The sequence below is a fragment of the Trichoderma harzianum genome (genome assembly GCF_003025095.1).
Source record: "Trichoderma harzianum CBS 226.95 unplaced genomic scaffold M431scaffold_6, whole genome shotgun sequence".
Classification (NCBI taxonomy): Eukaryota; Fungi; Ascomycota; class Sordariomycetes; order Hypocreales; family Hypocreaceae; genus Trichoderma; species Trichoderma harzianum.
Genome location: NW_020209254.1, coordinates 2,100,077 through 2,123,952, shown reverse-complemented (window position 1 = coordinate 2,123,952; position 23,876 = coordinate 2,100,077). Strand labels below are relative to the sequence as shown.

The 23,876-nt window shown below is 51.2% G+C and overlaps 7 protein-coding genes across 7 annotated transcripts; 3 read left to right on the top strand and 4 right to left on the bottom strand.

The window, feature by feature from the left end:
* Nucleotides 1-117: 117 nt before the first annotated feature.
* On the bottom strand, nt 118-1,477 carry M431DRAFT_482316 (hypothetical protein; the record flags this gene model as incomplete). The annotated part of the gene is made up of 2 exons (XM_024916036.1): nt 118-1,265; nt 1,330-1,477. The coding sequence occupies 2 exons, from the start codon at nt 1,475-1,477 to the stop codon at nt 118-120; spliced, it is 1,296 nt and encodes a 431-aa protein (XP_024774856.1).
* Nucleotides 1,478-6,057: 4,580 nt separating this feature from the next.
* On the bottom strand, nt 6,058-6,789 carry M431DRAFT_438558 (hypothetical protein). Its single transcript, XM_024915175.1, has one exon. It carries the CDS (start codon nt 6,594-6,596, stop codon nt 6,162-6,164), a length of 435 nt encoding a protein of 144 aa, XP_024774855.1. The 5' UTR covers nt 6,597-6,789; the 3' UTR covers nt 6,058-6,161.
* Nucleotides 6,790-10,578: 3,789 nt separating this feature from the next.
* Nucleotides 10,579-10,978, top strand: M431DRAFT_438540 (hypothetical protein). Its single transcript, XM_024915174.1, has one exon. The coding sequence runs from the start codon at nt 10,662-10,664 to the stop codon at nt 10,905-10,907; it is 246 nt and encodes an 81-aa protein (XP_024774854.1). The 5' UTR covers nt 10,579-10,661; the 3' UTR covers nt 10,908-10,978.
* Nucleotides 10,979-14,360: 3,382 nt separating this feature from the next.
* M431DRAFT_438533 (hypothetical protein) lies at nt 14,361-15,096 on the top strand. Its single transcript, XM_024915172.1, has one exon. It carries the CDS (start codon nt 14,599-14,601, stop codon nt 15,058-15,060), a length of 462 nt encoding a protein of 153 aa, XP_024774853.1. The 5' UTR covers nt 14,361-14,598; the 3' UTR covers nt 15,061-15,096.
* Nucleotides 15,097-15,541, bottom strand: M431DRAFT_438534 (hypothetical protein). The gene has a single exon (XM_024915173.1). It carries the CDS (start codon nt 15,397-15,399, stop codon nt 15,133-15,135), a length of 267 nt encoding a protein of 88 aa, XP_024774852.1. The 5' UTR covers nt 15,400-15,541; the 3' UTR covers nt 15,097-15,132.
* A 3,849-nt stretch (nt 15,542-19,390) lies between these two features.
* Nucleotides 19,391-20,326, bottom strand: M431DRAFT_85420 (hypothetical protein; the record flags this gene model as incomplete). The annotated part of the gene is made up of 2 exons (XM_024923555.1): nt 19,391-20,007; nt 20,092-20,326. The coding sequence occupies 2 exons, from the start codon at nt 20,324-20,326 to the stop codon at nt 19,391-19,393; spliced, it is 852 nt and encodes a 283-aa protein (XP_024774851.1).
* A 335-nt stretch (nt 20,327-20,661) lies between these two features.
* On the top strand, nt 20,662-23,641 carry M431DRAFT_84938 (hypothetical protein; the record flags this gene model as incomplete). The annotated part of the gene is made up of 3 exons (XM_024923494.1): nt 20,662-20,711; nt 20,774-23,101; nt 23,173-23,641. The coding sequence occupies 3 exons, from the start codon at nt 20,662-20,664 to the stop codon at nt 23,639-23,641; spliced, it is 2,847 nt and encodes a 948-aa protein (XP_024774850.1).
* Nucleotides 23,642-23,876: the final 235 nt, after the last annotated feature.

Below are 23,876 nucleotides of genomic sequence, written 5' to 3'. Positions count from 1 at the left end.
TTGGTGGATTAAAATGTATAAATACCATGGCGGTAGACCGGGCTTATCAGGAAAGGTGGCATTTACCACGGCGTAAAGTTCTGTATTCCGAAATTGATTTGTCTTTTTTTGTTTTTCTCAATCTACTTCAGAATCGACTTCTACTAGCATTCCATTAGGCCCTCCTTGATCTCGAGCTCCCACATCGAGGCCGCTCGGCACAGGCTGAAAGGGCCCCATGGCGCTGCTCAACATTGACCCAAGCTGTCCAAACTCGCTCAATCTTGTCCGCGACCGTCTAGGCTTCCACGACTGAGTCGATGCTCCAAACGGCTGCATCGCCCTGTAGGCCTGGAATCCATAGCCCGTGGCCAAGCCGGTAAGGACTACGCCCATGATTAGCATGAGAGCTCGCTGGTCCAAGCCTGTCTTCTGGTGTTCGGCCCTATGGCGCATTTCAGCTGCATACTGCTCTCCCAGGTTAGGGATATGGCGCAAGACGGAGTCGAGAATGCGGCCGCCAAAGCGAGCGACGGATGTTGGTTCGGAGGTTGCCCAGGGAAGATCGCCGCGTGCGGTGATGGCGGCAAGCATGGAGTCGACGAATTTGTGTAATCTAGGGGTTTTCGGCTCTAGCCAGTCTTTGAGAAAAGATCGCGGAACGGCTGGCTTCTGCATAAGAGCCAGGTACCCGAAAGCCAAACAATCCAGCGAAGAGACCGCAGCATCTGTGAAGAATCGAGGATGCTCTTCATCCCCCCCTTTCATCAAATCATCCAGCACGGTAAGGCAATCTTCAGTCAGACCGAATAGCCTTATTGCTATAGCTTGCTCTGGCGTCATCTCTTCGTGCACAGTCTTCTTGGTCATCAAAGGAATATGCCGCCGGAAGGTCTCTGGGAGGGCATCTCTGCCCGCAGAGAGATGAAGGCCGCCATTGGGATCGAAATCGGTGTCCAGCTCGGCCAGGCCAAGATGCTCTGCGCGCTTGATAGCCTCCGCTCTGATCAACGTCGGAACGGTCCATGTCAGGGGAAAAGTCAGCAACAAGCTATAGGCGGGCCTGGTGGTAGCAGCCCAATTTGCCGCAGAGACATATAATGATAGATCAACGAGAGGTCCCGCGTGAGCTCTCAGATAGGCGCTATAAGCGACGCTGTCTGCCCGTTGAATCGGGCTGAGCGTCTCGTCCAGGCCGTCACAAATGGCTGCGGAGGTTAGATACTCTATAATAGGCTGGAATCCGCTTATCCATTTGTCTTCATGCTGTAATGCCGGTAGAAGATCTGAAATCGAGGGTCAGGTCCGTATATATCACCTCGCCACCTGATGCATAGTTGACAAACTTACTCGATGGGCTGACGGCGGGATCGTTGCTGGGGATGAGGCGCCATGATGACGAGGGTAGTACGTTGTGAAAATATGTTATGATGGCCAAACACTCTGCATCAATGGACGGTAGGCCAAAGGCCGGGCCCCAGACATGAAGATGCAGCATCTCAATCAGGCATGAAATGCTTCAACAGAAGTGCTTCTGTGGCAACACCAACGTCGGTGCAGGACAACAAAATATCACCTCGGCTTATGGAATTATGAGGCTTTTGCTGGATTTGTTGTCAAAGTCTCTGTGAAATGAGACTGGATGAAGCGTAAACAATTGCTATGCTGAGTTGATTGAGAGTGTCGTTGATTGAGAAATTGCCCAAGACTGAGAGAAGAGGTATCAAGTCCCAAGAAAGGTTCAACCGACCCCACTATTTTAGGTGCCCCACTAATGTTGAGATGTACCACAGGAACTACACGGCAATGCTTGAGTGCTTGACACGAACACTTTGCACTTGTTATCCAACAATTAAATCAAATCGATGTCAAATATAGTAATACTGAACGTTTGAATGGTAATATCTAGTTGTAGACTAAAAAGTTTACATGTATCCCTCGTGGTTACAGACTGAGGCTCAGTATCGTAGGTTAGTCACATCTTGAGGTAGACGAGCGTAGTCTCGAAGTTATACATCTGTGAGAAGAATAAAAAAAAATATTTTTATGGCAAAATCATCATTCAAAGCTTCCAGTTGTTTTATCATTATCGCATTTCGTCAAAGGAACAAGGCTTCAATCTCATTCAAAGCTCGTTCGGTATACATCGATTTATCCACGATCTAGCGTAGCAAACCAAGAACAACTACCGATATATGGCATAATGAGGACGGCATTCACACAGCCCAATTTGATCTCATTACAAGAGCATCTTTTGTTAGGATTAGAGTACCTGAGTATGGCATATAATTATGCTGTCTTCAGCCTCAGAGACATTGCTCTGGCAGGTATATAGCTTCCATGTATTCAACAAGCAATACACGTTCTAATCTCACTCGCTCTAAAAGTTTTTCTCTAGGAAAGAGAGTTTTCTAATAATTGACTGCCGAGTTGGCGGAGGTGGCTCTCTTTACGAGCTTGCCAAAGTACAACCTCATAGCACTATAAAACTCAATCTCTACTAGAGTCGTAGCGGAGGCCATTCATTTCCTCTTGACGCGTGTAAATAGAAAAACCAGCGGCTTACTAAAACTACTACGCATAAATATTCTATTTATCAACTGTTGCTATCATGGTATTCAACGTCCATAATGATTCAACAGTATTGCGTTTACAGCAGCACTCATCATCGAGTTTTACACGGTAGAGCATCCAAGCTCCGTTTCTTACAGAACATAACGGTTAAGCCTTTCTTCTCTTATCTACCAAGTGGTTGCCAGGGCAGATACATCTGTGCTTTACAACTGTGAGTCAATTCAGCGGGGCATCAAGTTATCCATCGGCAGAGTCGAACAAGGTAGCAGTCCCCGCTGCTCGTGAGGTCATCGACTTGGCCATATCAGCTGAGGTGAGTACATGCAGGTCACCCAATCTCGTCAAAAGTCACGCCTCACTCCATCCGAGAGACTACACGTGTATCCTACTCCAGAAACAGCAAGCTGTCGCAAATTAGCACCATCTTTGCGTCTATCATACTCATACTCGTACTAGAGGGCTTGGCCTCGGCTATGGTAAAGTGCGGCTGGAAAGACAGACAGACGAGAATAGCTAGAAGCGTGGCAGTCCTCATTTCGCATGTGAAGTGGCTTGATAGGGCGAAAGGAAATCCGGGGCACCCCTTGGCAGAGATGGAGGCCGCAAACACGTCGAGATATATTACCTATCACAAAGACATGATGCCAAGACATCTTAATCTTACTAGTAGTACGGAGTAGCGAGAGAAGCAGATGGACACTACGACTATGTTGGCTGTAGGCAGATTTTAAGCCTTGGACGAGAGGCCTGCTAGTATGTACGAGTATTCCTGATATAGAAGCGGTGTCTGTGCCATGCTTGCTGCCTGTGTTCGCACAGCTAGGGTAGTTGTCGAAAAACACAAGGAGTACTCGTACAAGTATTGTGCAAGTATGTACTCGTATGTTTTGTGTGTCCGCATCAGGGCTAATGTACATGTATGTAACACTGCATGATGCCTTCGCCGGACGATCCATCGCCAAGGAACCAGTAACACAGCCGTACTCTACGAATACATCCTGACAAGGTCATGTGGCACAAGTACAAGCACAGCACGGCTCTGGTAACTCGTACGAGCCCATCACGATGGCCTTCTTCCCTCACACCCTTGCCAGCTGAAACGCAAGCAAGGGAACGTGTCAATCATTCGTTCATCGGTTGACTCACTGGCGACATGGATCGAGCATCCTACTGAGCCCGATGGCATCAGCCAACGATGATCATGACGGCCTCCCCTGGCCTTTCGCGATATTAGACTGCCAGGGATCCCGTTGATACGTGGCAGGCAGGTGTCCAGCCGCACTTCGTTGAACAAGGAACACAGAAAACATTCGAGGATCGACGGCACGTGACGTCTCCTGCGTCTCAAGACAAGGTGCAGACACCAATGCATTTGCAATTCTGAATCTCTGTGCGAGTACGGATTGTAATACACGTATACTCGTAATATGCGCGTCGCTTGGCTGAGCATCCTGAAACGCTGCCTGTGCAAAATGGGCTAATAAGGCATCGCATCGCATCGGCGGCGTCTCCGTCCAAACTATTGACAGCAAGCCCATGGCCGATTTTCCGCCCAGCCAGGCTGCGCGCCTCTCAAAGGGGCTCCAGACTCTGAAACATTCAATTCGCCACAGCCCTGGCACTAGATGGACGGGTTCCTGCTGTAGTTGACGATGGTGTCGCCAGAAGCGGTTATCGCCACTGCAGAGTCGTACGGGATACAGGGGGTAATTATGGCTGTATGTACGGAGTACGGAGTGCTGCTGCAAGTCCAGTCCAGATCCACTGCCAAAAGCGTGCTCGTGCAGTGCATAGGGATATTACAGTACGGAGTACGATGAGCACAGATATGATTTGATGTTGGCATCGGCGCAGGGCTTCGATTTGATCTTCTTTCTTCTCGAGGACCCCTGAAGATCGGACCCTTGGACCCCCGAGTCCGTACGTAATTGCGTTGTGTTTACAATTGATGCTGAAAAGTCCCTTGCGTCAAAGCACGGCTCTGCGTTTTGATTTGTCGCCTCATGGTATTACATTGTGCGATCGAACAAAACGCCCCTTAAATCGTGCATATGTAATTTAACAACGACGATACGACTTTAATTGAGCTTTCCCTTTGCCACCGACGCTACATTTAGGTCGTAATGAATACGTGCATTAATAGTATATACACGTGCTAAGAAAATAATATTGAACCCGCAGTTCCTATCATTATCCACACAAATAGATATCACATCTCCGCAAGATGCCAGCTGATATATAAGCATCCTAGATTGAACACAGCCAACATGGCCCCCAAATCCAGTCAATCCCGAGTCATGAACACTACACTAGATACCAAAATAATATACATCCAGCATCGCCTTCGTACTCAAAAACAGGCTACCAATTAGCCCACGAGAAAGGTAGCAACAGCACCGCCACCTCGGCCTAGCGGCAAGACCCATCAGCGGCCAGTCTAGAGCAAAAATACAAGAAGCAAAAAAAAAACAATTGAAGGGGTGTGGGAAAACTACATCTCCCACTAGAAGCCCGAAAAGAAGAAATTTTTTTCGATTCAATGGATACATAGCTTCATTTTAGACAACGTGCTAGTTTTGCTCCACGATGCCCGCCCGCCCCAACGTTCACCGCATCGCATCGTACCCTCATCTCATCAAATCTCATCCACATCCCAAAAAGAAAAAAAATCAAGACATGGGTATCCCGACACGGTTCAGCCCGAATGGCGTCCACCAAGCAAGCTGAACTCAAAAAGCCGGCAGTCAATCATTTCTCCTTCGGTGTAATTACTGTATCTTAAGTTTTGACAAAGAAAGAAAGCAGATGGAGCCGCCTTAGTAAAAAAAAAACAGACCATGGCGGCCTCCCCGTGAATAGCCTCGGTCACCAGTCGATGTCGTCCCCGTCCCTTTTTTTTTTTTTTTGCCCTTTTACTGTAGTCGTCCAGTACTTTCTCTCCCCACATCCCAGCGTTCCCACCGACGGACAAAGAAAGGGCAAATTGTACGGAGTCCGGAAGTGCCTAGAATTCCGCAACAACCTCCCCTTTTTTTCTCTGCCTTTTTCTGCCGTATCTTGGCGCGGCGGCGGCACTGTAACAGAGACAGACAGCGTACGGAGTATTTTCCCTTTGCCCCAATGCGTATGCGGAAGTCCACGGAGCACCGGCAATGATGGCAGCGGCTTGGCATGATCTGAGTGATTTACAAAGAGAGAACAAAGTGCATGTATCGGCCGTGGCCAGGGGGTCTTGTCCGGAGATGGGCTGGGCCACCGACTCAGTAGCACTCTGTAGCCCTCTGCCTAAGTTAAGTGCGCATAACCTGGCCATCTGGCCTGGCATTCCGGAGGCGCAGCGGCCACGAGATGAATGCGGAACGTAGCACTCGTTCGTTTGGTTTAATAAAACATGCCCCATAACAATGTCTCAAATTGTGGGCGATAGGTCACTTTGCCCATCGGACGATCACCCAACAAGATCATAGCACCAAGACACGCTTTTTTACAAGGGGAGCAAGCACAGAGAGACAGAGAGAGTAGTAGTAGCAGCAAATGCCAAGTTTCATTGTAGTGTCTATGACCGCCAGACGGGGCAAGATGGTAGTTTCAATCCCACATTTCAATCGTTATCTCCTGCCCATCGTATCCCGACCTAATCCAATAAAAAACAAAACCCAGTCGTCAACATCCCAGGGTATTCCGCGACGAACCCACGAATGCTCCAGTAGTAGTAGTAGTAGTACATGATTCCCTTCCAATTCCCAATGCCAGTAGAGTGTCCCCCCCCCCCCGCCGCCTTTCATAGACGTTGATAATGCATGACGCCAAAGTGAGATTGCTAATGAAAAAAAGAAGAAAGAAAATGAAGAAAAGGTATAAGAAATATTACATAGTATTAGAAAAAAGAGTGTGTATGAGATTGCGTCACATACACAACACAAGCGAAGTCGATGATCGAAAGATGAGTGCAAGTACCCGCTCGAGCCAGCGAGGACGGTGTGGAGAGAGATTAAACGCAGCCTGTCATGTGGCCAGGCGGTTTGAGAGATTTGGTGGGGCATCGTCCAAATGCTGGCGGCTATGACGGTTGTTGTTGTTGAGAGAATTGCTCAGGTTGCCATTGAGAAGCCGATGAGAGCCAGGGTTGGTGATTCGATGTCGACACGCCCACTCGGTTTGGTTAGGGGGGGGTCTCGGCCGCGAGCAGCGCAGCGAAAGCAGATGACCCCGAATATGCATGTCCAGCTCGGGAGAGCAGGTCGCATATAGATTGTGTCATGTCCAGCCCCGCAGCGGTTGGAACGACTTTGTAGTACGGAGTTATAGAGTAGCAGCAGAAGTGGTGACGTGCAGCTCAGATCCGCTTCCGCATAGCAGATTTGCTCGCGATGTGCCGTCGACCAGTAGCGGTCAAAGCAAAAGAAGTAATTGTGAAACCTTGTATAGTAGATCCGGATAACCATGGCCAAGAAAGCTTAGCCAAGGAAGAGGTGTAGCCATTGTCTCAAAGTTGGAGAGTGTTATGATATACTCGAGATATCTTCCTCAGAGCGGGCGCGGCTCTCATTTGGGCAGAGGAGGAAGAGGTCGGCTGGGTGGGGGACCCGGGCAGGGAGGAAGGTGAGAAGGTCGCTGAGCAGGCATTGTGGTTGTGAGGGTTTGTTGAAGCTGTGAGAGCTTGATAGTTTGGTGTTGTGGACGACGGTAGAAGGCGGCGTCCCGTGTAAGTAAGTTGATGGTGGTCGAGAGTAGATTGGCTTGAGTGCTAGAGTAGCAAGTTCAAGTGTGAGGCTTTGAGTAGTTTAAGTGGTTTGGTGTGCAAGAAGTTGTTGCTTTGTGATTCTGATGATCTGGGGAGTAGACAGTTCGTGGGGAGAGGCGAGGGCAAGTGTCCTTATGTATTTTGGAGAGGCAATGGAAAGGCGAATCTGACGAGAGAGGGCACTTGTATCGTAGCGCAGCAGCCCAGGGGGCGTCGCAGTAGGCATCCGACCAGGGGGGGAGGGGGTGTGCGAATTGGGTGGCAGAGTACGAGATACAATCGACGCGGGTACCTGTTGAGCATGACGGGCATGCATTGCTGCACATACGTCAGCCCAGAATTGCGAGTACCAGCGGGGCTTGTACCTCTGCCCTCTGCTCTAGTGCCCAGAAAAGCCAGACCGCAAAATGGCAGCCCCCACAGGCCTTCCCGTGTGCGCTGGGCGCTTCTCACAGCTGATGCAACCCTGGCTGGTGACGCAGCGGCCAGCCCAGCGTGGGCTAGGTAGGAAATTGAAACAGGCACAGGGGGGGGAGAGGCGCTGTCGAGCCCTGATCCCTGCTGCCAATTGAATGCAGGGAGGGCGGTGGGATGGACTGGACTTGATGGGATTGACTTTTGGAGAGAGACACACACACCAGAGACGGTCTGCCTGAAGCTACTAGCAGTTGTGTTGCCTGTAACTCGTAACTCTACCGTCTCAGCCAGCAGTGCCGAGATAGGCAACCAGAAAACGGTGAGTGCCCTTTGATTGATTGATTCGATGCCGTCCGTCTCGAATTCTAATTCTGGTCAATAGGCCTGGCCTCGCTCCAGCAGCCAACCAGAGCCCTCTGCGCGTCGAAATTGCGCTGGCAGCCTCCCTTGCCTTGCGCCGCCCAGCCCAGGCCCGGCCAAGCCCAAAGTACACGAACGGCTGCCACCTCTCACCGGAATTTGGCTGCATTTGCCATCGTTTGCAGGTACCGCTGCCGCCCGCCATTCCCCCATCCCATATCCCATGTTACCAGTACAACGCAAAGGTGCCTACAACACGGCCAGCCAAGCAGTAGCAGTACATATCGTACAGCGCATTTACACGTATCCCTCCCCCCTTTCCGTTTTCCAACACTGGCCTGTTGCAGCCAGTCAGTCAGTCAGTCAGTCAGGCCAGTTGTAAGACTCATTGTCGGCCGGTAGATGCAATTGAACTCCACGCACGCAGGCAGCGTACCTTGGTAGCGTAGCGCCGTACTCGTACTTTATTCGTGAGTACGAGTACTGCTGTACTGTACCTTTTCCACTTGTCACTTTGCCTCTGTACAATGGATATGACCACGAAATCTCGACTCTCCCAAGCGCCCTCGCCCGGGCGTACGAACCGATTGGGAAACGGACTAGCCGCTCTTCTCCGTAACTTCGACGCTTGCCTTGCCATGGCCAGGAATATCATCAAATCCCGGCCCACTCGCCTCCGTTTTTCGCCTTTTCGACGGCTTCCAAGCTCCCTTCCTTTCTCCTTAACGGAGCGCCCAGACGCCATTTCGGCTCCACCGTATGGAAGCCTTCTGGAAGCCCGACTCTTTCTAGCGCCGAAGCCCTTCCATTTCCTTTTCCTGCCACCTCTTTTTTGTGGAGAAGAGCTCTAGCACGTTTCATCCTGTCCTTAATTTTCACAGGACCGTTCGCTCCAATCTCACCCTCGTTTTCAGCCAGGCGCAAGGACCAGCTGGGCTACATCAGAATACGGAATAAGGGTGCGGCGCAAGAATCGTGGGGCGGCGCAGGGCCACTTTCTCAAATTGGATTTGCACAAGCAGCACTACGAAAACAGCAACAGTAGCATCGTGGCCTAGACCATGCAGAGCTGAGGAAGGAAAAAGGGCAAAACCAAAGACAGGGGGGTTCCTCCGAACAACAACTGACAAACCCCAAGTTGTTCGCTGTCCGTATTTTTGTCATTTATTCTCAAAATGCGAGTGTGTGTGCGTGTGATTCACACACCGTAGCCGACGTAGCTACTCTACAACATTGCCAATCACACACAAGGCCAGCAAAAAAGTGATCAGGTGCCCTCTCCAAGGGAAAATCGCCCCAGTTCTCGGCGGGGCTTGGCGGTCTTGGCCCCTGCGATTCAAGAGTCCGACCCCGTCCGGCAATCCGATGCATATCTGCAGTCGCCTCTTGTTGACCGCCAGAATTATAGCATCCCATTCCAGGCGGTAAAAAATGCTAGCAAGAAAAAAAAAAAAAAGACAGCTGCTTTGCATGAAAAATGCCGGTGGATAAGATGGAACCGCGCTATGAAGCTCATGAGGAGGAAAAAAAAACATCTAGCGTTCTTTGATACCCGATTATGGACCCTATGCGGTGTACATCTTTGGGGGTGTCTTATTTCCCCCGGTTTTTGATGGCCCTTCTCAATCTCAATGCAGCGGTACGGTGTAGAGTAGATTGGCATGGTACGAGTACGACGTCAGAGGGCCAACAAAAAGACTGCTGAGAGAATGCCTGCTTCTCTTTCTGGGTGATCTGCAGGGCTGCCACAGAAGCAGATCGCGATTTTGCGGGGCGGGAGCTTTTTAGACGTCTTCTCTCGTCAGCTGCCCTTCGGATGCTGGACGTTTTACACCCTGGCTGTAACTCATTTTGATGGGAGTGAAACGGTGCTTCCTCTTGGTCTAACTGGCAGCTCCGGGTCTGTCATTACGAGTTTAGCATTGAGGCCGGTGGGCGCTTACACCGGGCTCCTCTTTAGACCGGTATACTACATCAATATTCGCGGGCACCAGTCTTGCTAATGGCATCGCCGGTGCTAGATGTAGCCCGATGAAAAATCTGTCTAGAAAAGCGGCTAAAGGTCCGTGCTTGTTCTTTTTCTCTTCCATTTTTTCCATCTCGCGCCTTAAGCAAGACGCCAATTTCAAAACCAGCACTTGACATTACGGTAAGAGACCGAAACCGCTATTACTAGCTGCTTGGTATCACGACTCGAGGCAGGGCTCCGTGCGCCTTAGTTCGTCACTCACCGCATTGCGGGACGATGCAGAGCCGAGGCCTCGGTCAAGCGCCAACTGACGTTGAAAGTCGGCAATCGGGGGTTTTCGCTCTTGTGGGAATCAAACCAATGATGGGGGTACCAGGCCGGGCAAAAAAAGAAAAAAAGAAAAAAAAAATTCATGCTGCCGCCCGAGGCTTTGGTAACGAGCAACATGTGTAAGACGCACCCCCCACCGTCCGTTCCGCCTGGGTTGCTCGTGACCGCCCAGGCTCCAGGCTCCTAGACCGAGCTAAAGACGAGTCGATGATGACATGGACTTTTTGACGGTCAAGAAAGAAAAAAAGAGTGAGGTGTGCTTTGTTGGCCGTGTTAGTGGCATTTTCGATGCGGTGTCCAGATGTTTGGCCCGTCACACCAAAGGCACCACGTCAACAAGCATATGTACTTGGGCAAAGTGCCGTCGCCCTTCTCTGCCGCATGTCACTCGTTCACGCAGTCGAACTGGCCAGTAGCGTTCCGTTTCACTCACACATCCTGCAGCCTTACCCTCCCACGTTGTTGACAAATTCCCACCGACCTGGAATGGGATGGTTGAGTCGTCCGCCCAGTGGTTCGCCCGCCAAGCAGTGACTCTCTGTGTGTGTGAGGCTCAAAGGGAACTAATCCACCCCATCCCTGCGTACGGCGGCGTCTATCATTGGGCTTCAACACCGCGGCTGGGCAAATGACTCACATGGCGGTTTCGACATGCGAGTTGATGCTCATGAAGCTGTCAGCCAGTCCTAGCTCCTACAACAAAACATGGGGTATGCTCATCAATCCAAGAGGCTCCTCCCCAAAACATGCCAGTGCTACCAGGCATCTGTGGGGACATCTGTGATGTTGAGAAGCAGTGAGATTGACAGAAGTGCTTTTTTCGTGCTTTCTTTTTTTCGGAGCATTCATTACCCGCCAGAAAAATAACTCGACCGCCTCCCATGGGCATATAATATTATGGGATTTAAATTACTGTGAGCACATGCATGCGTCTATCGATGCACGTTCCAAATTAAGAGTCATTCGGGGCGGGGCAGCGATGAAATCATAGGGGTCCTCTTTTTTTTTCTTTTTCTTTTTTTGCCCTCTGTCTCTTTGTCTTTTTGATAGCAGCTCGTTCACGGATGTTTTTTTTGTGCCCAGGATCATCGCAGGCATGGCATGTGTTGGGGTTAGTCTTGTTGACAGCTCGCATTGTATGATGCTCGTTGAGGGTTGACAGCGCGCATCACAAACTGCCGAGTCCTTTGTCCACGACGATGCGCCCGTTGTTGTAATTTCCCAACGCCCTCTACAGAGAATAGACAAGAAATGAAAAACGAAACATGATATGTTGATAAAACACAAGTCACCCTATCACAAGTGGACACCAACTAAACAAGCAGGGCAAAAAGTTGAGCCTACGGATATATCCGGGCGTGTCCTTTGATCCACGATGGAGCACCAAGAAGAAGGGTATTAAAAACCGAATCACTTAAAGAAGAGTCCACCCAGCCAGGGTGCAAGGGTCTTTGGACAGAGAGAGAGGAAAGGCTGCGCACGGGGCAAGATACTTGTGGACGTCGTATCCGCCTCACTCAGAAGAAAGCACGACAGGGCTGTCGGTAAGTCGGATAAGGCGTCATCCTTTTTTTTCTTTTCTGTTCGTGTCTGAGCCACCCCGCGACAGGACGGGTACCTGGCCTGGGCTTTTTTTCGTTTCTTTTTTCGTTTCTTTTTTTTTTTTGACGGGTGGATAGTTGCCTGATGGTGCCGCTTGCCACCCCCTGCTTATCTTTTTCAATGTCTCATTTATTTCTGTCCTTGATCATTGCATCTGCGACTACGCGTACTTCGTACTCGCATGTGATGCGAAATAACAACAAGACGGCACAGCTAAGACATTTGTTTCTTGGCATTCCAATGTCTCGCTTGCCCAGTAACAGGGCCTTTTCGGCCACTCTGGATTCCGTTATTATCGCGTACTCGTAGTGCCAGTACTAGATGGTATAGTACATGCTGCTAATGTATACGAAGTACGAAGTAATAGCACCGGACTACAATTACAGGTCTTACACTTTGACAGATCGGCAGTCGGTGTAATACTGTACTCTGCCACTCCGTACGAGCACTACTAATTTAACACGCCAAAAAAGAATTGAAGGATGCAAGCCCTTGGGTGGCACAGTTCGTGCTCTGGTCCTACAGTACGACGGTATTTAGGAAATCCAGGCAGACGGATGCCTTGCGAGCCGATCGCCAATGCTACCCGGTAATCACATGGCAACACAAAGGACCTGCAAGCTTATCCGTATCGCATCTCCCCAAAGAGAATCCTCCAGTCCCCTCAGAGGCGAGCTGGTCCAAGGTAGTACCCGCAGGATCCGCCTTGCAGGATGGAAGGAATGCATTGCAGTACGAAGAGGCTGCCGTATTCCAAGCACGTGTAGGCAGTAGTGCCGTGTATCGAAAGAGAGCCCATCGTGGAACCTTGTCCCACAGCTAGCGCTCCTCCCAATCTCCCAAATTTGGCATCAACCGAATCGGTACATCCCACACGCCTGTCACACACTCAGAGTACGTAGTACACCGCCGTTTCGAATTGATCGAGGCTGCGGGCAGATTTCTGTGCCGTACTATTTTCTCTCTCTCTCTGTCTCGTCTGCCTTTGTGCCGGGACTGGGACAGGGGGGTGGGCAAGGTTTAATTGAGTACGGTGGATCGATCCACCCCCCTTCTAAAAGAAGAAGAAGCAAAAAAAGTCACACAAATTCGAGAGTCTCGGATATCGTTGACGCAAGAACAAAATTGCGTGCGGAGCAGGAGTTCATTACGACAGATCATGACGCCGCGATGGTCGGATACCTTGCATCTGGAGGTGACTGGGGTGTCGGATGACTGAACAGTATCGACAAACTGCTGTTTCATCCTGTCTAAGCTAAACGTGAAACCGGAGGCTACGGCCTTTTGACACTTTGTTTTTTGTTGCTCGCAATTTCTCAATCGTGAATAGTAAACCAACAGCTTACCAAGAGGTCGGTATTTGTCATTTTGGTTGCCGTTTTGCCGGCGGCAGAAAGAAAAGGGAACAGAAATTAGAAAGTCTTCTAGTGCAAAACTTGTAAGATGAGGCAATCGCGGCTAAATGGGGGTCCCGAATATGTACGCACTAGCAGTAAAATGACCTGTGGCCATATCTTTCCTATTTTTTTTTTTGTTGGGGCGGCATCCATATCAATGTTTGTATAAACAAGTGCACAAGTGCCATATTAGGTGCGAAGCATACAAACCATACATACATAACCAAACCACCTCCAAGTATACACTTACAACGTGTCCAGGGGTTGATTGTGATGAGACGCAATTGACTTTCTCTGCCCTCCCCTGGTAAGTGTGCTTTTCCAAGCGAATTCGCTGCAAAGAGGTTGCCCCTATGCAGGTACTCGTACCTCCAAACCTTCACCACCACCCTCTCAAGTCTGCCTTTCTGACTGATCATCCCCCCGGCCGTCGCAACTCAATTCCAAAAATGTCCCCCAAGCCAACTTTCTGACAGGAACCAGCTCGTTCAACGCCCGTCGCTGCCCGGTCCAACGTTCGCCACCTCCTGGCGCCAGTCCTCTTTCTTCCCTGGTCTGGCTCGGGTTGCGGAGTGAAATGCCACGCAGAGAGATCTCGCGGTTGTACATAATAAGCATAGGGTAGCATCGCTCCGACAACACACGTAGCCCTACCATCTCGAGAACAAGAGTCGACGCCGAATCACAGCCCAGCGCCCAGCGAAAAAGTGAAAGCTGATCGAAAAAAAAGCGAGAGTGGCGTCCCTCCATGTCTCTCCTCCAGGCCCCTTGTTCCAGCTCTCCCAGGGGGTTCCAGCCAACTGGGCCGTCCTAGCGCAAACTGGCGCCTGCCAATCACCGTGCCTCGTCTGCCCTCCGCATTTCCCGAGCTTTGCTGGCCAAATTTGCCCTGATTTTTTTTGGAGCTCAAGGTTTCGGGCCTTGAATTTGCGTGTGTCCAGTAATTGGATGCCATTGGCTGCTTTGACTCGGTTGCCGGGCCGCAGAATCGTTCCATTTGCCTTCTAACCAGAGTTCAGCAGGCACTCTTCTCCTTTATCATCTCTCATTTCTCCCCAAGATGCTGTTGGTCGACGAAAATCATCAAATGCTTGGCGACTAAGCGAAACGGCGTGGCCGTCAAAACGTTCGCCGCTTATCTCGTACCTTGTCCAAGAGCAACGCAGCCACCGAACTGAACTGCACACCTCTCGCCGTGCTAGCCAGTTGGTTTCGAGAGATACGGCATGGATGTGTCCAAGCTATTGCAAATCTGCCATCTCTGGGGTACAGCTTCCCAGGGTCAGCTGTTCACCGTGCATGGTAGGATTGGCAGCTTGGCCCTGGTCCATCGTCAGATGATCACAACCATGATTGCGGGGATCCTTGCGTCTGTCTCGCTGGGCCAGCCCCGATCCATGATACAACACTACCGCCCTACTTCGAATCGAGAGACACAAGAGGGCGTCGTTTGTGATGCTCGCACAGCGCGCAGCCCAGGTGATTGGGCATCAACGGGGCTCCAAGGGCCGGGGGAGAGAGAAATCTCAAAGACTTGCTCAGCCTTGTCGTGCGGGCAAAACCGTTCTACTGGGACGAGTCAAGCATCCCAGGTCGACCCTCATGCAGCAGGTCCCTTGCCAATGACGCCCGCAGCTGCAGGAGAGGATTACATGCGTGCATTATTTTTGGGGACGGGCCCTTGGTAACGAAAATACATACGATACTCATACATGCGCGTGTGCCCATGTTGCGTCGCTTCTTGGACGAGCCGCTTTCTATTACGGCACCAGCAGAGCAGCGAGTGGCACTATGAGCAACACTATGGATAGCACTATGAGCGGGCTGCGGCGACGATGCGACGGCGGCTGCTCCCTTGCGAACCCTCGTCTCCAGCCGCACGGCTCCCGTCTCGCAAGGGCCTCGGCGCAGCCACGCAGCTGAAAGCTGAGGACCAGGCACAGGAACGGGCACGCCAGAGCCCTGCGAGAGTGCGCTGCTATTGGTCTGAGAACGGGGGCCCGTACCGTCGCTGTGGCATCCCTCATGCACCCTGTGCAGATGCCCTACATGATGATTTACCGGTGTCTACGAGGTACTGGGTAGGTTTGTATCCTGTACCCTTGGGCGTGCGCGTTTGTTGTCATGACAGACGGATTTGGGTCCATGCCGCACAAGTGCAGTAAGGTGAGTCTTGAATGTTCCGTTTTGCAGCGTCATCCACAGGATTGCATACAGCCGCACCGCATGACGTGCCAATACTCGATGTCGTGCCTTTTTACCTGATACACCTGCCGCTTTCTGTCTCGGATCCGCCATCAGCAAGGCGGCCTTCTTTCCATGTCATCTCCATCTCCATCTCCATCTCCATCTCCATCCCTCTGTTACATGGTTAAAAGGCTCACACGGCTGCCTCTCTGCTTAACAACGTGCTTGGTAATGAATTCGGCTTGCTCGGGCATAGGTAATCGCCTGAGTGATGCAGATCGACTGTCACTGTAACACTCAACTGTCAGCATGACGCGGCTCGGAGACAAGAGCTCGGCACTTTGCGGGAGCAGTGATAAGACAACATGAGCCGCCAGTAAAGCATTGGAACCCATTGGTATCGCCGAAGTAGTCGTTTCTGCCGCTTTAGTGCCTATCTATCGTCTATACAAGGACATCTAAATTTACTTTGTATGTCGGAAGCTGATTAACCCCCGAAACACACAAGCCCTAGCCGTAGTCTCGCCGCAGGAATCGATAAGTGCTCAACTCGCACTTGGAGTCTTTAGCTGCGTTAACGCCGTTTGAGTCAGTGCGAAGGGGTGGGGCCATGACCTGAAGTTGAGCTCATCAAAGCTCCCCTTTCCTCCCGTAGTTACAGCAATCGATACCTAGTAGATTCGAATGGCGAGATTGATCAATCACTGCACTCGTACGAGGCCTGCTTGTGGAGAGCTGCTCTTAGGGGCGCAGTGACCAGGCGCAGCTCCACCAGCAAAAAAGAAATCTTGCCGTCAAGCCACTAATTTTCCACGTGGTGGGCAGGGGTTACTTGTGGCGTTCCCCAAAACACGGACCCCTGGCGATCAGCGATGGGATCAAAGAGGCTGCCACACCTCGCCTTTTGAAGCGTGTGCGTGCTGTGCTCATGGCGAGCCGATCCAGGGCGCTGGTTGAAGTCGGTCACTGATCACCTACAGGTGAGGGTGTATCAGGTTGTACCCGCACTTGAGCGCATTGCAGTAGAGCCTTTTCGTAGGATTGTCAGCCCTCCTGTAGAATTGCGCCGCTTTGGGCTTCATACATGTGTCTGGATTCAATGTTGGATGCTACACCCCTCCTCCTCCTCGCGCCATATCGTGGTTCGAGTTGTTGCCAAGCAAAGCACGACAAGACGATAAAAGCAGCGGATGAAGGGATAATTGCTGAGCTGTCCTGCGCCATCGTCGCATTGACTTTTTTCGTCTTCTTGCTGGTGGTGTCTACCCCCTCATTCTATGCCTGAGATATATGACGACAGCTGTGCGGAGAACAACGTCCGGTGTGTCGAGATAGCACATTGTACACTAACACTAACATCATACTTACAGCTCGGCGGACGGGTTAATTGGCCGCTCCCATCACAAGAGAATACCCGTTAAGATCACACGTGTTGAAATTACTCACAGTGGGCAGATCGTGGAGAAAAAAGCCATGTGCGTCCGAAGCGCTTGTGTTACACTCGCTCTTTATTTTCCCGCGCTGTTTTTTTTACAGGGTAGGTGTTTTATTGTTGTGGCGGGCGCTTGTCAAAATCTCCACGAGGCGTAACGAATACGGCACCACTCACCACGAACCTCGTATCGCCCAAGGTGAGGAGCAGCGTTTCTGAAGGAATCATTGAATTCAGGTTGCTTTTTACTCCTTCGCTTGATTCGGCACAGAGATGCTCCGATGCAAACTTTATTTACAAAAGCCTTGGCAAAAGGGCCATGGTTAATAGAGTATGAGTCGTACTTAGTTGAAGCTTTCGCCTGCTTTTCGTCTGGCGCTAGTCGGGGAGCTACACACCTTGGTTCTTCGTGATAGCTTCAGCCTTTTTGCTCGCCCACTGAGGTGAGGGGAAGGCGCGCCAAGAGGGTGTAGCGTAACGAGGCCTGTATGGCCGAGCCTGGGAAGCCAAATCGTGCCAACTCAGGCTCAGCTGCGGGACGCCTGCAGCAGTTGAGTTGTGATCAATGGTCGATACTTGTGCCCAAAGTACCTTTCTCGTCTCTGCTTCTCGCCAGGCATGCATGGATCTTCGGCGCTGTCATGCGAGCAACGATGCCGTACATTGGCCTTGTGCATGTCGTTTTTTTGGGGGTCGCGGTATTCTCGGCAAACCCAGTTCAAGACTCTCTTCCCGCCCGTCGTTGCAAAGCCCCTCTGTCCTGTGCTTTCTGCGGGGGGGCCGTGCAATCAACAACCCCAGGTAGTGTACATGTACGGTGGGATTGTAAATCACGGCCTTGCTTGCAACGCAGATTGAAACCGTACGATGGATTGCCATGTCTGCCGCCTTCTTTGACAGCTGCCCTTTGGGGGACCTGGTAACCAATCAGCCCGTCTTACGATAGGCGCCCAACACCTTGCGGCTCGGCGCTATCTGGCAGTATCGCCAACCACGGCCGATACGCCCGCTGCTGTAAATGCGATCCATGGATGCGATGCGACCTGTTGCCGCGACCGTTCCGAGGCACACGGCAGATTTTCTGATCAAAATTCATTTAATTAATCAATATGACGGCCCGCGAAGTTGCGGTGACGTGACTGTTTTGCTGCAACTGAACCTGCACCAATGGTTCGTCGCGGCTGGAACATGCCACCTCATACATGGGAGAAGCGCGCACATGATCCATTGCTCCGAGATATCCTGGCGCAATTCTGCGTTATCTCTCTCGTCGTGAATTAAAAAAGTGACAAGGCACAAGGCCAAATCAACGACAGCATTGAGGCTAGATGCAGCTTCTGCCTCGACCACACCAATCAGACGCGCCGCAGCCTTGTCATGGCGCCTCACGTGGCAGTTCGAGACGAGGCAATTAACTCTTTGCCGGCTAATCACGGCGATTTGTGCCTTTTTTTTTTTCCCTCTTGACAGGCGCATGTATGAGATCAGAAAAAATCACGGCCCGTTCTGGGGCACAATTCGGCCTATCGTGCGGAGGCCGCGGGCGAAATCTGGACTCTCACCGGAAACCCGTTCAAACCTCAGACAACGTACCCCATGGCAGGGCAAGGTAATTTGGTCAATCTCAACTGACAAGCTCGAAATGATAATTGCCGCGAAGAGTATATCCTCCGCACATGCTGCCATTGTGCGATATTAATTATCAATGGGGGTATATCCCCACCACTTTTTCTTTTACGTACATTGTTGCTTGCTGCTACTTCACTCCCCGGACTTTTTTACGAGGGAGTATCGTATGTACAGGATATACGGAGCAAGGTGAGCGGGATGGTCCGTTTGAAACGTTTGAAAATCGGCATGGGTGCGATAGCAAGACCCTTCTTTGATCCATTCTCCGATTATATTGTGCCGAGGCAGATAACAGCTCCCCTTGTCGCTTTGTGTTACTTGATGGAAAAAGAAAACAGAAAAGAGAGGAGAACCAAGAATGGGCCACCGATTTGTGAAACCGCAGATAATGTGCCTCAGGACACTCTCAACACCGCCCTGGACCCATGATGGTGATGAATCCCGCATGGTGTTCTCGTACTATGAGTACCAACTGACCTGTGGGTGTACGTCTGTTGTGCCAGTATGGTTAGAAAAACGCCCTCGCATCACATCGCATTGCATTGCATCGCTCAGCCCAGAATCGCCCGCATGCGCCTGGATACACGGTCTCCGCATTGCGAAAATTGCCCAGCCCAGTGATTGGCGCCCCGAATTGGATCCTTTATGCGAGACTATGCCGATGACGAGACGCAAACGATCCTCCAGCTCCGGACGCGATAATTGTTGGCATTATCAATACAGTAATGCCTTCTTGGTCGAATCACCACCCCTCCCCCCCCTTCACCTTGTCATGCGGCCTCTTCGCCAACTGGTATTTGCGTTGACGCGATCCAGTTCTCCATCATGGCCTGGCCCCCAAGGTTTTGCTGTGTCTTGTTCTCCTTCTTCTTGACGATCAAACAAAGGACGCGGCCGTAAATTGCGAACCCCTCATATGACACGTCCATTGCGAGCTTTTTCTTGTAGTCATCGTGAAACTCACCCTCTGGCTCTGCTGGTAGTTTCACGGGGCCCCTGGGGCGTTTTGGCAGAGGCTGATGACCGTCAGAATCCACATCGACAACCGAGGCGGAATCGTCGTCCCCGGCGTCCTCGAGTTCGTCCGAGTCGTCGATTTCGAGGGTATTGCTCCTTTGGCGCTTTGCGCCGCGCTGGCGGGTGTTGGTGTTGGCGGAGGGGATATCGCTGAGCGCCACGCCTTCGTTGTCACTGTCCTCCTCGATACGGATTGGCGCAAAGTCGTTGGCATCCACGTCAATGGGAGTCGCATTAGTTTCTGTGATGAGCTTTGATGCGTTGGACTGCAGTGCAGATGGGGCCTTGTCCCGGAAGAACTTTTGCTTCGTGAGCAGAGAATGCCGTGTGTCGGTTTCCATTAAGAAGACGGAAACCTCAAAGTCATCTGCTGGTAGGTTAGAATCCGTCATTTGCTCCAGACCAGGCCAATTTATGCAGAGGCGGAAAAAAGCTTGAGAAGAAGAATCTTTACCTTTTACGATGACCTCTTTGATCGTCTTCTTCTTCGTGCTCTTCTTTTTACTTCGTTCTTTTTCTTCACGGAGCTTGGGTATCACGAGTGGTCGGATGGCTTCGATGACCTGTGGAAGAATGGGATTTCGGGGGTTTAGAAGCCATGACTGTGCCAGCGCCGGGTTGTCCAAGTATATCCTGCATTCAAGAACGGAATACTTTGTAATTCTCAGGTACCGGCGTATGGGTGCCATTCTGTTTCAATCTTACTACGAGCTGTATCGCGGGAGCGTGAATGTTGAAAAGAAGGAGCTTGAGCTCTCCGGTGATGTAATCGCGGCTCTGGACCTGATGCCCCGCGCCATCCACTAAAAATAGGGTCCAAGGCCGCTATAAGCTCCCGCCGAAGGACCCAATTGGAGCGTTGATCGCAATTGGCGCGGGGAGATGGTGTGGTCGCGAGATCTCTAAAAAAAAAAACTTCATTTCTCTTGCAGTCGCCGTTGCAAAGCGTCAATTACGTCGCATCTTGCCCACTGAGGCTCCAGCCCAGCGCGTACCGGCCGTCCGGCATGGTTTTGGTACGAACATGTCAAAGTCATGGAAATCGACGCTGAGGCTGCCCCGCTCAAGCTTCCCGTGAGCTGACCATGCGGAGGAGAGATGGGGATGTTGAGACGATTTCGCTGACTTGGGATCAGAGCTCGACCGAATCCAAAGCTGCAGCAGCAGATCTTGCGTGACTGCACCGACAACTATTACCAATGGCAGACGAGTAACCGGCCCAAAGAGAACCCGTTCGTTCTCCACGATGGCCCGCCGTACGCCAATGGGCCGCTTCATGCCGGCCATGCGATCAATAAGACTCTCAAAGACGTGATCAACAGGATACAAGTGCAGGCTGGCAGAAGAGTCATGTACAGGCCGAGTTGGGACTGCCACGGTCTTCCCATTGAGATGAAGGCTCTTGGGGAGAGTGGTACCAAGGGATTGAGTCCGCCCAAGATTCGAGAATCTGCCAGGCGTTTGGCGAGCAAGACGATTCTGGATCAGATGAAAGGATTCCAGTCGTTTGCCGTCATGTCCGAGTGGGATAATAAGTGGACAACCATGGATCGCGCTTTCGAGATTAGACAACTTCGAGTGTTCCAGAAGATGGTCCGCAGCGGCCTCATATATCGCAAGCATAAACCTGTTTACTGGTCGACATCGTCCCGTACGGCCTTGGCCGAGGCTGAGCTGGAATATCGTGACGATCATGTATCGACTGCTGCCTATGTTAAATTCCCTATCCTGTCTGATTGGAGCTCGGTTCCCGGACTGATCGACTTCAAAGGTCAACTGTACGCTGCTATTTGGACAACAACCCCCTGGACGCTTCCCGCCAACAAAGCCATTGCTGTGCATAACGAGCTCGACTACGCCTTGCTGCAGGTTGGAAATGATGGACTTTTGGTCGCAGAGAGCCGTCTTGAAGAAATTGCAAAGAACATTCCCTCTGCAGAGGTCATTGCCAAGTCGATTCCTGGTTCCCAGCTAACGGGTCTCATGTACCGAAACAAGCTGAGAGGGAGCGCCTCTTCCTTGCAACCCATTGTTCATGCCGAGTTTGTCTCTGCCGATTCCGGAACTGGTCTCGTACACATGGCACCTGGACACGGACAGGAAGACTACCAGGCTTGCTCGGCGTTGGGTATCGAAGCATTCGCCCCCATTACGGATGAAGGACACTTTACTCCCGAGGCCTACCCAGACGAACCTGAAAAACTGACTTCGGCGCCATCTATTCTTGACGGTGGAAGCCAGGCTGTGCTGGATCTGGTTGGAGAAGATGTGCTCTGGACTCATAAACTTCAACACAAGTACCCGTATGACTGGCGCACGAAGAAACCTGTGGTTATTCGAGCTACGGCGCAGTGGTTTGCGGATGTCGGAAGCATCAAGGAAGACGCTCTTCAGGCGTTGAGCCAGGTACGCTTCGTCCCAGAATCTGGCCGAGTTCGCCTGGAAAGCTTCGTCAAAGGTAGAAGTGAGTGGTGCATTTCCAGACAGCGATCCTGGGGTGTGCCTATTCCTGCCCTTTATGATGAAAGTGGAAACGCTGTCATGACGGATGAATCTATCGAGCACATCATAACTGTTATGGAACAAAAGACGTCGGACGCATGGTTTTCCGATGCCCCTGACGATGCAGCCTGGATTGCGCCATCGCTCAAAGGGACATACCGACGTGGAACTGATACGATGGATGTTTGGTTTGATAGCGGTAGCAGCTGGACAGAGATTGGGCGTCCCGTGGATGTCTATCTTGAAGGCTCTGACCAGCACCGAGGCTGGTTCCAATCTAGTCTCCTAACATTTGTTGCCGCTCAAAAAGCAGACGGCAAAACTGGAACCGACATTGTACCTCCTTTCGGAACACTCATCACTCATGGCTTCACACTTGATGCGCAAGGCAAGAAAATGTCCAAGTCTCTAGGTAACACCATCATTCCCAGTGAAATCATGGAGGGCAAGCTGTTGCCTCCTCTGAAGAGCAAAGGGAATGATGCTACTACACGATACGACGCCCTTGGTGCCGATGCTCTCCGACTCTGGGCGGCTAGCAGCGACTTTACATCGGACATTCTTGTGGGAGCGTCCATCTTACAGCCGATTCACAGTGCACTGATCAAATACCGAACGACGTTGAAGATGCTGCTTGGGTCACTGCACCAATCTGCGCTCCAGGCACCATTGACAAAACTTGACCAGATCGCCATCTTGCAGCTTCAGGACGTCATGGCTCAGGTCTGGGAGGAATATAGTAACTACGAATTCCACAAGGCTGCTGGACTGATTAACCGATGGATTGCAACTGATCTCTCTGCGTTTTACCTGGAAGGGCTTAAAGACCGCCTGTACTGCGGTGATGGGGGCGGTGTCCTGGTTCCCATCTTGGTTGGATTCTTGCGAATGTTGGCACCAATCACGCCGATGCTGGTTGAAGAGGCCTGGTCTCACAGGCCGTCATGGATGGTGGAAGATGCGTAAGTTTTCTTTGCGTGCAAAGGATTCGTCGTCACTAGTGTCGCCCATGTCTAACAAAGTTTCCACACAGGTCATTCGAACACCCGGCACGGCAGCTCTACAATTCGCATGTGATTGATCCCGCGCGCTTGACGCTGGATCAGGCGCAGCTACGACTTCACTTGCCCATACTGTCTGCCGTGCACGATGCGGTGAAGGCGGGGTTGGAGCAAGGCCGAGAATCGAAAGCGCTCGGCAGCTCTCTTCAGTGCTCCTTGAGCATCTCTGTTACGGATGACCGCCTGGCGACGGTTTTGAAGGAGTACCTAGACGAGCTGGATGCCATGTTTGTGGTATCGTTTGTGGAGCTCAACACTCCCCTTTCCGACAATCATGATTGGTGCTATTCGAAGGAGTTTGCCGTGGATGGCATGCAGGGCGTTGTGCATGTGTTGCCGCCGAAGCAGAGCAAATGCGGTCGGTGCTGGAGATATGTTGCCGAGGAGGAGGACGGACTGTGTGGACGATGCGAAGACGTTACAGCCGCTACAGCTTCATGATTCTTTGACGATCGCTGCATAAACCTGTATATGTGTTTGGATGTAGGTATGTGTATGTACGAGCGCACTCCCCTGATTGATGATTATTACATGTATGATAGAGATGTGATTTGATACAGAAGTGGGAAGAAAATAAATACAATTATAGAGAATAAAATGGCAATCTAAATTTACATGCGCCCATGGCATTAGTGAGTGACGCAGATCACCGTCAACAACAACCACATGCAAATTG